This window comes from Schistosoma mansoni, chromosome 1 (genome assembly GCF_000237925.1).
Source record: "Schistosoma mansoni strain Puerto Rico chromosome 1, complete genome".
Taxonomy (NCBI): Eukaryota; Metazoa; Platyhelminthes; class Trematoda; order Strigeidida; family Schistosomatidae; genus Schistosoma; species Schistosoma mansoni.
In genome coordinates this window covers 33,851,967-33,867,982 of record NC_031495.1, presented here as the reverse complement: position 1 = coordinate 33,867,982, position 16,016 = coordinate 33,851,967, and the positions used below count along the sequence as shown (strand labels likewise).

Here is a 16,016-nt window from a genome sequence, read left to right as displayed (position 1 = left end):
ATAGAATAATTAATTTTTTTTTTGGAAAATTTTCCGATCACGCAATTAGGTATATTTATATAGTTAGAATATTATAAAAATTAGATAAGATTTAGTTATGAAGAAGGTATTTAAAAGGGATACAAAATAGGTAGATCCATACAAGAATAATGATAATAATAATAAGCTTATGATCTGTGATGAGAATTCATAATTTTACCGGAGGGAAATAAAATAACAATGACTAGTACATGGTACAATGTTTAGTTACTACTCCTAAATGAAGAGATAAATGAAAAAGACATCCTATCAAGTTTTATGTTTTATGTCATTGGTAACATAATGAATATTAAGTAACACGAGACATTTCTATTCAGATTGAATTTTTTTTTCTTTATGTCATTTAGGACCCGTATAATCAGTCATATAATATAATATTCATTGATTGATAGATTATAATCAATTTTAGATGGATTGAGACATTTTTTTGCTTAGAGACCAGTAACTGTCTGGTAATATAATGTTATGGTTATGAAGATGATATTTCCACAGAAGTATATTTTAGGGTTAACTTAAAAAATGAAGTGGTTTTCTGAATACTGTTTGAAACGTATTTTCAACATAATTTTTTAAACACAAGAACCGATACCCATTAAAAAATAATTTAAAATCAATGGAAGGTAGATATCTGTTTCATATGAGTATATGAGTACAGGTACAAGGTCTTATAGAAAGTATAGTCTTATTCACTCACTAAGAACAAGTTCAGTTTGTTGTATAATGTATCATGTGAAAGTTTGTTTTAATACAGATGATACTTCACAGCTTCATTGAATGAAATTCACAACTATGACAATTATTTAAAGCCGAATGTTTTATTCATGAAACCATCTTAAGATCAACATTTGTTGTTATCCCTAATTTACCATCTCAGTGATAGCATTACTGACAACGTCTCATCAAACTTAAAATGTTGTAGACTTTTAATGTCTTCCACCTTTAGTTTTTTTAGTTAACTATAAAATATAAGTTTCACTTAACGTAATTCTATGAGACTTAAAGTATCAATCAATTTTCTCTAGTTATTAGATCGTTTTTTCTCAAAATGTCAATAAGAACTCTCAAATAAAATATTAAACATCTAGAATGATTTTTTGACATATCTATCTATTAGTTGTATACATTTTCAAAAATGTTATAATTCTGAAAAAATTATGATTTAAACAGTCAACCAAGAATAGAATGAGAGTAACAATTCATTGAGAAAAGTATTTGGGCACTTACTTATGACTGAATCAAAAGTCTTTCTTATCAATAATAATAATAGTAATAATAATGACCATTCACTTACTATTGTTTGCTTGAATCAAACAAACAATAATAAGTGAATTGAAACTTCACCCCATTGCACAAGCAAGTGGTTATCAGGACTCAGTAGCTAAGTGGATAACGTGATGGTGTTAGAAGCGAAAGGTACTGGGTTCGAGTACCAGAGTGAACATAAACTCTGAGATATGGCAGGTACATCCAGCTGACGAGTTCAAAAATAGGACGAAACGTGCGTCCTGGATTCCACTACTAGCCACTATCCATCTTTGCTTACAATAATAACCATTAATTAAAAATCATTGTAATCATGATAATAAACATTTCAATTTGAAAAAAAAGAAGTATTTTCAAAATAAAATGTCAACAAATCAAAATGTTATTTTATTTTAATAAAACAAAATTCATTTTTATATTCATATTCAATAAGAAACAAGAAAAATGTCTAAAATAAAATTGATATTATATTCATATTAACATTTTGTAATGGAGACTTATTTGTTATCTATACTTGGGTTTAAGAACAGGTTGTATTCAATTCTAAAAATGGTATTTATTTTAGTTATTTATTACATTGACTTCATTATAAGGTCATCAGAATAACAATAATAATCATAATCACTACTACTACTATCACCACCATCCCTTAGGTATGTCAAACATCTTTGAATGATAATTATAATAATAATTGCAATTAAAGTGACTTTTTTTATTCTGATAATCAAGTGCCCACGTGTCATGTTACTTCTTCCTCTAAAAAAAAGAAAAAAAATAAAAATAAACACATTCCTTTTTAATCTTTCTACTTAAAGAAAATTTCTAAGACAAATAAATTGAAACTAATCTAAAATGAGTTGTAAACTAAACAAAGATGAAAAAAACACGAAAAAGAAGACAATAGATAAAGAAGAAAGTAAAAGATGAATACAAACATGGAAAGTTTTGATGACCATATTAATTGACTGATAAATATTAAAAAAAATTAACAATAGTGTTAATGATGATGAAGATGACGAGTACGTTGATGAATGATGGAAAAAAGTGATGTATAAAGAGAATGAAGATTGTCAGTAGTATAAAATTTATTTATTTATCATTTGCTCTTGTTTGTACGTTACAGGGAGAGAGAAGTAAACAAGGGCTTGATCCTTGTCTCATGTAGTTTTTCCTCTGAATTTACATATTCATGTATGGATATATATATATATATATGTAGTGAATGAAAATTAATTTGTCTATATGGATAATGATGAATAGATGGATTTAAGGTATACAAAAGCATAAAAATACTATACCGTATCATTGACTGTAAACAATATTATTAAACAATAGAAATGAGACAAACTACTTTCTTTTCATGGAATAATTCACTTCCATTTATCATCATCATCTCTCCCTCTTTATATATATATACATATCTATCTATCTATCTACCTATCTATATCTATATCTCTCTCTCTATATATATATATGTACATGACCATATTACTATATAAGGGATGTCATAATCCACGTAAATTATACACGTGTAAGCGCTCATATCGTATTAAAAGTTGACTTAAGACAAAAGGATACACCTAAAAAAAAACAGTATATAATAAATGTGATTATACATGTGAGCCTGATTTATGCTTGACTGAAAGATAATTTTATAGAATCAATGGTTTATTTACTATTTCTATAATTAGTATTGTTATCAGAAGATGATACTTAGAATATAGAATAGAGTTAACCTTAATGAAAAAAAAGTGTATGAATCCATATCTTTACTAAGGAAAAAAAGACTTCCCAGATTTATCTTTCCCGCTGATAATATTTTCTGTTATTTTAAAACTGTTCAAGACTGATAGCCTTTACCTCTATGTTTAAAACAAAGGATATTTTGCAACCTTGGAACGTATCGGTACAAAAGCATACTCAGTCTCCAGGGGATTTTTTATAATGCCATAATTGGCATTTTAAACAAATCCAACTCAAGACTGAATTATTTCTATTAATGAAAATGGTCTATTTCTTATTAATCTATGTTGTTGAAATAACTCACACAAAGACGAGTAAGTATCTCGCGCAAGTTCGAATCCATAAGATATCACACTAGCATAGTGAGTTTTTTCTTCATTTCCAAGGATATAAAATAATCCAAAGGAAAAAGAAATTTTTCAAACTTACTTATTCAACTGAACTAACCATATTTTCGAGTAAATATCAAATCAATAGTATTCATTAGTCCGATCAATTTTCTGTACAAATATAAATATACATTTACTTATAAATTAGGAAAGTATTATTTTCAAAGAAGAGAAATTACTCCATATAATATTGATAAGGTATAAACTGAATGATTATTCGCATTCATTACCCATCATAAAAAGATTAATTTAGATACAACTTTTCCATCTGTTCTCTTTTATTCCAATCAATATTTTCATTTAGATAATTCATCCAATTTATCAATATGATTAAGTTAAATTGGTTAACATTAAAACAAAACAAAAAATTAAACTTCATTATGATAACCAATTCTATTTTTAAGGTGTCTATCTAATTCTTTCTATAGAATGAATTAAATGGACAAGTGTTTCTTTTAGTCGGATTACATAATCATCTAAACTTCTTAATCAAGTTAATAATAATGATCATTTGATTATTGGTAATCGGAATTTTATTGGGAGTTATTATTATTATTATTATTTAGTAACTAATAACCATATGCTTTAATCTTATAAACAATCAGCTAGATTAATTAACTTTAATAATAAACATTTAATTTTAATGGATTAAAAGTTCTGGAAAATAAAATGAAAAAATATCTCAGTCATTTACATTTCAAGCATAAATGGTTATAATTGACTAGTGATAAATGTGAACAAAATCTATATAAACAAATAATAATAGTAAAAATAACTATTTGTTATATCCCGAAGAGCTAGGCTAGGGTTGGGCAGATAGAAAGACCGATAAGTGCACTAGACTGCTCATAAGAGTTTTGTGTGTCATCAGTCCGATCGATAAATCACTGATCTCTAATTGATGGCATCGTCATGTCATCTATAAACAGGGCACTGAAGCACACGAGTTATAATACTATTAAAATAGCCAGATATAATATGAGTATATATATAGGTTAGTGGCTGTCTAAACATAGTAGTTAAGTGGATTATATGTTGAAATTCTGAAGATAACTGTACTCACTTCAAATTATGAAATGATACATATCAAAATTCGGATACAGATATACTAAACTGATAACATCCCCAAAAACGTGGAACGTCACTCCTCACTTCCACTTCTGATCACAATCCATCTTTCTAATTATGTCACATTCATACAACACTTTACTCAGTAAAACAGACAAGGAAAATAAGGTTTGTTCTACAGTTTGTAAGAAAGTTTTCAAACACCTTAATAATTCATTTTCATTAAGCATAACATTTGATTGAGATATGTTTTAAGAAAAGTGTCGAGAACACCGTGTTGAACCATTGATTTTCTTATAATATGGATTGAAATTATTATTACTATTGTTTTGTTTTGATTTTTAATAGTTGAGATCATGAATCAATTGAAGCTAGACCACCATGGAAAACTTGAAAGCACTATTAAAATTGCCATAATATTCACACAACTCCTTCTGATATTAATCAACATATGCTCACTAGTGATTGACTTCAAGAGGTATTTCCAGGAGTTCTAGTAAGAAGCAGTGACCAATGGAGTTCAACCAGGTCTGTTGTGAGATAGTAACTCACTGTAGACATTGGTGTATGTGTCGCTCAATTTCGTGGATTAGTTGAAGTTAGACATTAACACCATGGGATGCCGGTCTGCTCAGTGGTCTAGAGGTTAAGCGCTCGCGCGAGAGATTGATAGGTTCTGGGTTCGAATCTCGCAACGTGGGATCGTGGATGTGCACTGCTGAGGAGTTCCACAATAGGACAAAACAGCCTTCCAATGCCTCCAGGTTATCCATGATGGTCTGACTTCAATTGACTTATGAATTCAACTATAAAATTATTTATTCGACTTTTTGTTTGAAAAACACTTTCATGAAAATTTATTCAAGGAAGATGAACAGTATGACAGTTATTCACACTTTATTACTATATGGAATATCGTGAAAAAAAAATAGAGAAAAGGGTGGAAATGTTAAAAACTACCCCTTCCATCCATTCGAAAAAAAAAATAACAACACAATATCAATTAAAACAAAAGCATTCTATTTGTTATCACTTTTTTATTTTTTTTATAAACCTAGAATTTAATTAATTAAAAATTAAATGACGGTAAGCATACATACAATCATCATGTTGAATTTCTATACAGTTTAGAATATATCTGAAATAAAGACATCAAAATAAAAAGTAAGATATTTTTAGGGTGTAAGTAAAAGAAAAGATTAAGGGAATGACTTTGTTAATTTCAGAGAAAAAAAAACAAGAAAATAAATAAATATAGACTGTTTTTCTCCGTGTCTATCACTTTTTGTTCTTTTGTATTTTATTCTAAAGCGATAATTAATGGGATCGTTTTATGTAAAATGGAAAAGACCGGTACATAATTAATCTCACTGAATGATGTCATTAACACCACTAGTAGCAGTAATAGTAGTAGTAGTAGTAGTAGTAGTAGTAGTAGTGGTAACACTATGTCGGTAATTCTTTTCAAAGCACAAAAACTATACAAGTCAATAACGCAGATTCGCTCTCTCTCATTCTTCCATAAATACACATAAACATACTATCATTATATAGAAAAGAAAAGTAGATGTGTTTAAAGGTGGAAAATTATCAGTAAACAAAACGTCATATACATAAATACATTAATATGTACATACCGAATAACGTTTAAAATAAATATTTCTATGAATGATTTAAACAAGAGCTTACGATTATACTAAGTCAGACAAGAGATCACAGTTGGTCTAGCATAGATTATATTTAACAGTACAAATGTTTAAATTGACATCTTGTTTTTGATATGAACAAACTTGTAAGTTGAAAAGAAAATCATCATTATATTAAACAAATAAAAGTCATTTGTTGTAATTATAATTTAACCTAGAATTCTAGTAACAATTCAGAATTTGAATTCACTTAGTACTGTTTGTTTGTATCTTCCCATTGATGTTTAAGACTGCAATGGATCAGTATCTTATTGGCATATGTGCATACTGTGCGTATCGCCTCGATATAGTCTTAATTCACAAGCATTATAGGTGGTATCAACTCTAGGATGCAGGTACATCCAGCTGATGAGTCCCAAATAGGACGAAACGCGCGTCCTGAATTCCACAACTAGCTACAATTCATCTTTGCTTATAATTCAAAATTTTTATTAAATATTTACAAATATATTAAGGGAACGTTTACTTTAAAGTTTCAACTTCTTACAAATCAACAACAATTTCGACAAACAATACAAAACAATACATATTAGTTCGTGTAACTTACATACAAAGTAAAGATTTTAAAAAGTTTAGCCTTCAGTTGTACTTGCTGACGAAAGATAGTCACATGACCAAAAACTGTCCAAAGCAAAATAGACTGAGAAGTGTTTAAATATTAAAGCCACGTTTCTTAAAACATATCTCAATCAAATGTTATGATTCATGAAAATCAATTATCACGGTGTTCGAAAACTTTCTTACAAACTGTAGAACAAATCATATTTTTCTTGTCTATTTTACTGAGTAAAGTGTTTTATGTATGTGACATAATTAGAAAGATGGATTGTGGTTGGAAGTGGAAGTGGAAGTGAGGAGTGACGTTCCACGTTTTTGGGGGTGTTATCAGCTCAATATACCAGTATTTTAATTTTGATGTGTATCATTTCATAATTTGAATTGAGTGCCGTTATCTTCAGAATTTACACACATAATCCACTTAACTACTATGTTTAGACAACCACTAATTATTCTAAAGATTAGAATGTTTATATAGCTATCGGAAACTGATAACTTGTTGTGATCATTAGACTCTTAATCATTTTTTTATCATTAAGATTAATTAACCTTTCTATTCAAGTTCAAACAAGATATTAAGTGTTATTTGGGCTTTGTAATTCAAAAACTTAGTAACTCAATTTTAATAACTGAAGGTTGAAAACTGGGATTTTGATCTGATTTAGTTTCTTACCGTTTTCCTTTTATTGGTTTTGGATGATTTTTTTCGACATATTCTAATATCATAATTGAGTAACGAGTTAATTTATACATAAAATGTAAGTTTTCATTTAAAGTTAGTAAACGTCAAACTATTACTTTACCTTAATTGAGGGTTATTTTTGTGCATATTAGTATAATATTTAGGTAGTATTTATCACTGATTGATCTCAGTTGAGTTGAAATTAAAACCAAGAGTCACTGAACATTTGTCTGATTCCAGTGTGAAACTCACAAACAATGTGTAATCATTGCCATACTAGAAATCGAACCCAGGACTTCTAAGTCTCATAATTAATACCTAACCATTAAAATTACTGAGTCGGCTTTAAAACCTCAATAACTCACTTATTAGGGAATAAAATAATGACTGAATAATTAAATATCATTGTAGTTGAAATCATGAATCAATTGAAGTCAGACTATGATGGAAAACCTAGAAGCACTGAACAGCCGTTTCGTCCTATTGTGGGACTCCTCAGCAGTGCACATCCACAATCCCATCCCGCGAGATTCGAACCCAGGACCTATCAGTCTCGCGCGCGAACACCTAACCTTTAGACCACTGAGCCGGCATCCAACGGTGTTAATCTCTAACTTCATCCGATTCACGAAATTGAGCGACACATCCATCATTGTCTTCAGTGAGTTGATATCTCCCAAATAAACAGTGTATGTAATGATTTACTTCTCACTCTGAAAGACTTTACTCACTGATAACAATTTTAAGGGAATATTACATTACTAATTAATAGTATTTGAAGCTCATAATAATGACATAGAAATCAATTATTGATTACTTTTGGGTTTATATAATTCATAATACGTATATTTCATTGAAAAAAGGTTTATTTATATACAAGGGATAATCTATTTCATTTTGCATTATTATTGTTTTTATTTAATGTGCCCGCATCCGGGTAAATTGAACATTAATAAGTTACGATTATATGATGTAGATATGATGAATTCCATAGTGGAACGTTATTTAACAAATATATTCACTAATATATATATATATATATATGGGGCACTAATTGATAAAGGCAAAATTAATAGTAGTAATAATAATGATAATAATAGTACTCACTGAACAGGCTCAATTAAAAGACAAAAAACGGGAGAATAGGGACCAAGAGAGAGAGAGATTTGGTGAGGGGGAACAAGATAGAAATGAAATAAATTACCCCGTTCTTTTTTAGCTTCAATGATTCAATTAGTCAAATAAATGAAGAAGAGTTCGCTCTCAACCTTATATTTTCAAGAGTTCTCTAGGACATTTTTTCTCTTTTTTCCCCATCTCCATTTACTTATTTTCTTGTTTTACCCTTATCGTTTACGTCATATCTAAGTATGTATAGAGAGCAACGAAACAAACTGTCTGACTGACATTTTTACCTATTATATATATATATATATTAATGATTTGTAAGTGATAGACAGATATTAGTTTTTGCATAGAGAAATAACTTAGAAAAACAGAAACCAAAAACCACTACCCTTTACTTTTTTCGAATTATGCCAAGTAACCTAAGTTAATAATAGCTACTTTATAGAACTCGATCGATACACATTTCAGTCATCAAATATAATTAGTTTAGGAAAATTTTGATTATTAATGATTGATCATTGCATGTAAGAAATTGAATTTTTAGTTTATTATTCGAACATTACATATTACATGAAGTAATGTCGACTGATTTTTGGATTGGATCAAGTTACATGACTTATAGTTAGTATGCATTAGAAAATTACACTGCTATCAGGACTCAGTAGCTGGGTGGATAACGTGATGGCGTTCGAAGTGAATGGTACTGGGTTCGAGTCACCGAGTGAACATCAACTCTGAGATGCAGGTACGTCCGGCTGACGTGTCCCAAATAGAACGAAACGCGCGTCCTGGATTCCACTGCTAACCACTATCCATCTTTGCTTAAACTATTTATTGTCTTGATAGTTCAAATTGTGAAAACACACTGACACAACTTACATTAATCTAAGTAAAATTTTTTTGAATATGGAATCGCTCAACTTACTTGCTAAAGGTATACTCTTATAAATCCATTAAAAATGATGTTAATACCCTACACTACTTAATAAATCAATTAAATTTAGAATTATGAAAATATTGTTTCTTCAACAAATGTGTTTAGCACAATGTTATCAGGTAATTTTTTTTTGAAACTACGTTCAAACATCTTTTCATAACGTGGTTGATAAACATTGGGAGAACTTCCACAAACGGAAGCAATAACCATAGTGATTGTTCTATAGAGATTTTTGTATACTCTAATTATATAATCTTCACATGTAATTCAACTGATATTAATGTTTTTTGTTAAAGGCCAATTAATTCTTCATTGAGTTATGAGAACTATGGAAAAATGATACTTGAAACAGTAAAATCTGGAATTTATATCACACAAAGAAAAAGGCACAACTGGCAACGGATGAAAATTGTAATCATCTTCAAAAATAAAAATAAAAATGATCTCTTATTAAGACATTAAATGGGAATAATATATTTATAAAATCTCAGCGAATGAATTTGAAGTAAATCCAATGTTTCGCCTGGCAATCTGATTCAAGCTTTTTCAAGGAATTATCCTTGGATTTATTTCAAATTCATTCGCTGAGATTTTACAAATATATTATTCCTATTTAATGTCTTGCATCAACTCGGCGCTCAAATACTGTGAAACTATTCGCTCTAATTTAGACAGAAGTTCTTATATATGATCTCTTATTAAGCAAATTACACACATTTTTATAGTCGTTTCATCTTATCCTAATCTTTGGTTTGTTAATGAGTAAAATTATAGTTTACTTATTATCATGCTTAACCTATACTTATTTATTTATTTATTTTTTTAAACAATCTATTTCAGTAATTTCCTATATCGTTGTGCTGGATGTTATCGATTAATTGATAAAATGGATTTAGTATTTCGTATAAGATCACGTACATTTCATTTAGATTGTTTTCGTTGTGTCATTTGTGAGAAACTATTACAACCTGGTGAAGAAATTGCTTATAGAAATGAACAAGTCTATTGTTTAATACATTCTCATCTTATACAAAAATTTCCAAAAACCAATCATCATAGTAGTGAAAATGACAATAACAATGATACTACTACTACGCTTAATAATAGTAATATTACTATTCATACTGACAATAATAATAACGATATAGAAACATTACAGTTAATGTCAAGTAATCATTTTATCAATAATATGAAAAATGGTAATCACATTAACAACGATGGGAATAAAAATCATGACAATAATAATGTTCAAATCAATAATATTGATCCTCATAATATGAATCAATCGATTACTGAACAAGTAGAAATCAATATTGTTCCAGGTACAAGTCTTATTACCAATACTACTTGTTATAAAAATAATAGTAATATGATTATGAATCAATCAGCATTTACAAAACATTGTCATGAATCATTTATTACAGATGATATGAAAAGTTTGAAATCTGATATAAAAGGTCTTTTACCAAATTTATTATCACATCCAACAGATGATATACAGTTGATGACAATGAAATCAATTTATTGTAATAATAATAATACTACTAATAACAATGTGACTAATATGGAATTGACGCCCGATATGGAAGATGGTCTGACATATGAGAATTTGTGTAATTCATCGTCTACAACAATATCAATGCCGACAATACATACTACTGCTACTTTTACTAATGTGCATAATAATATCAGTAATAATAATGGTAATATTTATCTGAACAAATTAATGAATAATCGAAATTCTGTATGTAATTCTAATTTAATCAATCCACTAAGTGAAAATATTTGTCCTAATTCACCAGACAGTTCATTCGGTGCAATTATTCAAGATATTGGTAAGTAAGAAGTTTGAGTTTTAGTTTAACAGAAAATAATTTCATAGATTTGAATCATAGACTTACACTAGTTAGAGAACCACTGAGAACTAAAAAAACATTTGACAGTCATAACATCCTAGTATGGAATTTCTAAGCAGTATAAATCCACGACCAGTGGTCCAAACTAGGATCTCCATGCCTCATAGCAAGTGTTAAACTTACAGACTACTGGGTTAGGATATAACTAAGGTGTTTTAAAATTGAGAAACCAAATGATCGCCATAACTTTCTATAGTAGAAAATTATTCATTTGTTTCGACTTAATATAATTTCCGACTTAATTCTATTATTATTTTTTGGCTAGCATTAAAATTTAGAACAACCACTGTCAATGGATGCTTCGATTGATCAGAAATTTCAATTCCTTTATACAGCTAATCATAGTCTATCTTTAATATACATGAAATTATAGTAATATCAAAGACGTCGAATGAATGTACGCTTTTTTCATTCTACACAAGACGGATAGCAACTTTATTGAGTTTCTTATATTTTTTTCTATTTTCATTTAGAATTCAATACTACGACGGGTCCACAGTAGACACCCTTAAAATGCTTAACACAATTTACTACATATAATAGACATAATTTTTTTTTTATTTGGCTCAAAGTTTTCGATTATACAGATCATTTAGATTTTAGTTGACCGTGTAATGTGATGTTAATTGGGAAAAATGATTTCTAGAGAATTTCCATTATGAAAACAGCATATAATTATTTAAAGTTATAGGGCATAAGATACGACAGAAACCAATAATAGTAGTAATAATAATAAGATCAACGACAAAAGAGGTGAAATTCCTTTGTCTTATTTCATTTCATGTCTTCACTCCCCCCTTTCCACATTGAAACCTACTGTATCTGGTGTAAAATGAGATAACAATTTTTTTCTTTTTAAAAATGCATTCCTGAAAAAATAAACACATGTGTATATCGTCTGTTTTCAATTGTCAGCATACATTTTAGGTCATTTTATTAGTAGTAGTCTATATGATTTTTAATGTATTATTACCTTTTTTTTAAAAAGGACTAATGAAAATAATATATAAGGTCAATTAAGGCATTAAGTGAAATGAGTATACTGTATATTTAGTAGTAATCTCATTACTATTATCATAAGTGTTTTGTTGTCAGTCAACTAGTTATCCAGACTCGTAGGATAATGTGTATACATTAAGATGTCTTTGTCATATGTTTTCATCAGATAGATATAATATTTAATTTCCTCTTTGTTTCTATACCAAATATAATTTTTGTTATATAATATCAACTGTTATATCATCTTATTTCAACTATTCAATGTTTTGTAGACTATTCAATGTATAATGTATTTAATTGCATCTCTATATAAATACGTATGCATTATAAATATATATATAAAAAAAAACAGTAGAAAGAAACATTAATAGACAATAGTTATTTATTGTTAGTTACTATGTAACTATCGGCTAAATGATCTATTTACTATTTATACTATATGTATAGAAACAAAACATCTAAACACAAAGATACAGCATATAATGGTAGTTTAAGGAATGAATTTTTTTAAAGAATGTATATCTCGAACAAACAGAGTGTCATACTACACTGGATAATTTGTTTAACAGAGATGATTGCTAAAATGTGTTGTTATTATTACTTTAAGGAAATATAGTATGTCCTCAATTAGAACTTTAAAGATTACAGTAGTTATTATTATTTCAGTAATGGAAAGATTGAATAATGCATTCCTTTCTAAATTTGGGTAAAAATGTAATCAGACACATTAAAGTGAATTATTAGAGGTCAACTGTTAATTTAAGTAAAATTAGTTAAATATGAATCATTCTATCCTGATCAAATATACATAGTTTCATCAATATACACTAGAAATTTGCATCAGTCTACCATCTACAAGAGTGTGGACTTCATTATATCTAAGACTTGGTTTCGACGTGAATAATCATGTTTGTAGACATTAAGACAAAGAGGACAAATACCATTTTGAATTTATTAGAATCATACTTACTTACGCCTGTTACCCCTCAACGAGGAGCATAGATGAGCATCAGCATTGTCTATAGAACTCTCTCCTCGACAATGCTTCCCAATTGTTTCCAGTTACCATTTATCCTTTTAATGTCTGCTTCCTATTCTCGGTGCAATATGTTCGTTTGTCTTCCACTTTTCTTTTTCGCTTCAGGATTTCAAGCTAGAGTTTTCCTGGTGATGCAGTTTGATGATTTTCATGATGTATGTTCTCTCCACCTCCACCTCCAAGTTTTCTTCTTAGTTTGATCTTCAAATGAAAATTTGTTTGTTCTCTTCCACAATAGTTTGTTGCTGATGATATCAGGTCAACTGACATTAGGTAATATACGTAGACAATTATAATAAAATCAAAATATCTGTTTAGGTTTTATATATGTAATAAATGACTTTCTAATTTAAACTAATTAAAAAGGAAGAATACAAATTTGAAAATAGCTTTATTTATTAAAATATAAACAGATTATAATTCGATAGAATTTCAACAGACAGAGATCATCATTACAGAATGTTCAATTTTCAATGAATAGTATAGTTGTACACTCATTAGTTAAATAGAGTAGATGTAGTGAACGAGAACACAAGTGGGGACAATCGGAAGTATTTAGACACAAACCTTACATTAAATACTTCACTTGCAAAATGTCAATCAATCGTCTCACAGTTCATCGTTCTTGTTTTTCCACACCAATCATTCTCCGTTATCGTTCTCTTTTCTTCGATCTTCTGAACCTTCTGCTGCCAAGTATTTTACTACCGATTGATGATACATACTACTTATATCTATCGACATCAGGAACACACACAACATATATATTTAATTATAATATATATAATATCAATATACGTTTAATTGATTAAATTTACTGTATTTGGCTTATTTTTATCCATTCATTTTGATTAATTTGATCTATTCATCAATCCATCTCATTCATTGAGTAAATTTAATTAGTGTATAGAATAGAAATTGTTCTTAGGAAATCATTACTAATTAGCATAATAGTTTTGTACAGAGAATAGTGACGATAATAGTTATATAACATGGCAAAATGTAAATATTTTTTCTAAAAGAAAAAGATAAAATCAAGCAACTATTGTAAGCATTATAAGCAAAGATGGATAGTGGCTAGTAGTGGAATTCAGGATGCCAGTTTCGTCATATTTAGGACTCATCAGCCAGATGCACTTACATTCTAGAGTTGATGTTCACCTAAAATGCTTGTGAATTAAGGCTATATTGAGGCAATACGTACAGTATGCACATATACCAATAAGAGACTGATCGATTGCAGTGCTAAACATCAATGGGAAGATTCAACCAAGCAATACCAAGTGAATTCAACTATTATAAGTTCCTGTAATTCTTTAAAATAAAAAAAAAACATTTAGTCTTTCTCATTGTTTTTTTCTCATGAGGAATTATGACTTTGTGTCTGACGATCAACCAATATGAAGTAAGGATTATTATTTTCACAATTGTTATCCATGACAAAAGGCGTGTTACGTTCTTTGTTGTTTTTACTGGATTACATGAAAACGTAAAGTTTTCTACGATGAAAATACCCCTTTATCATGCTACTGACATTTCAGGTGTAGTGCAGTTAGTTATGATGGAAGAAAAAATTGCAGTATAGCAAAATTCATACCTTCAGTTAATTCTGTTATAGAAACTATCACAAAATATCTAAAATTGGCTGACTAAACAAACGAAAACATAACCACAATTTCTGCATACGATATACTTGAATGACTTGAAAACGTGAAGTTTATCACCAGCCGTTTTCCTCTTGTTATTTCGTATTCAGATACAAATTGTTTTAATTGGTATAAACGTCAAAGAGATTAATTTCTTAGAGATAATTTCTGATCTTGGACTGATATATGTAGTGGAATTACTAAACAGTGTAAGCCGTTAGATTAATGCTTCATTTAATTCAAAAATGTCCAGTGTTGTTCAGAAATGCCTTCAAATCCAATCGATTTTAATGTCATACAGTAAACAGGATATCATTAAAACGTTAAGTCAATCATTATTTTCGAATCCAGTTAATCTATAGTATGTGACGTAAGCTATTGTCTCATCCTCAATTTGACTGAAATTATGAACCACAATTTCCTATAAAATAGATATAGTAAACAAAATAATGATCTTAGTTAAATAGCTTATGAAAACTAGAAAGTATTGGACAAGGTTATAAATACACATACTGGAAATATCTGAATCTATGCTTCTCTGCAATATTTCACTATAATCTCCAGTTGACATCGTTTCTTGCTAAAGGTTAATTTCAAATTGCTTAAGATTATTATTATTATTACTAGGTAGGTAATAAATGGTAAATGGTGTATAAATTATTTATGTTATCAGTTCATCTAATCAACTGAAATATTTATCAGAAGGGTGTTTTGAGGAGATTTTAGTAATTTTATATGGTTGAGATTATGAGTCAACTGAAGCTAGATCACCATGGAAAACCTGGAAGCACTGGACGGATGCGCACTGCTGAGGAGTCCCACAATAAGACGAAACGACCGTCCAATGCTTAATATAAACAATTAGACATGGTATATTGATATTGTAAGGGGTAAAATGAGAAA

General features: G+C 28.9%; 2 protein-coding genes across 2 annotated transcripts in view; both read left to right on the top strand.

The window, feature by feature from the left end:
* The window catches only part of Smp_142580 (putative insulinprotein enhancer protein isl), a gene marked incomplete at both ends in the record, with an annotated part of 5,151 nt that extends 2,814 nt beyond the window's left edge, over positions 1 to 2,337 (top strand). The window contains one exon of the mRNA XM_018794160.1: positions 2,298 to 2,337. Within this exon, the coding sequence (XP_018648600.1) occupies positions 2,298 to 2,337 (40 nt within the window). The remainder of the gene's footprint in view (positions 1 to 2,297) is intronic.
* An 8,452-nt stretch (positions 2,338 to 10,789) lies between these two features.
* Smp_142570 (hypothetical protein) lies at positions 10,790 to 11,931 on the top strand (the record flags this gene model as incomplete). The annotated part of the gene is made up of 2 exons (XM_018794159.1): positions 10,790 to 11,348; positions 11,903 to 11,931. 2 exons carry the CDS (start codon positions 10,790 to 10,792, stop codon positions 11,929 to 11,931), a joined length of 588 nt encoding a protein of 195 aa, XP_018648599.1.
* Positions 11,932 to 16,016: the final 4,085 nt, after the last annotated feature.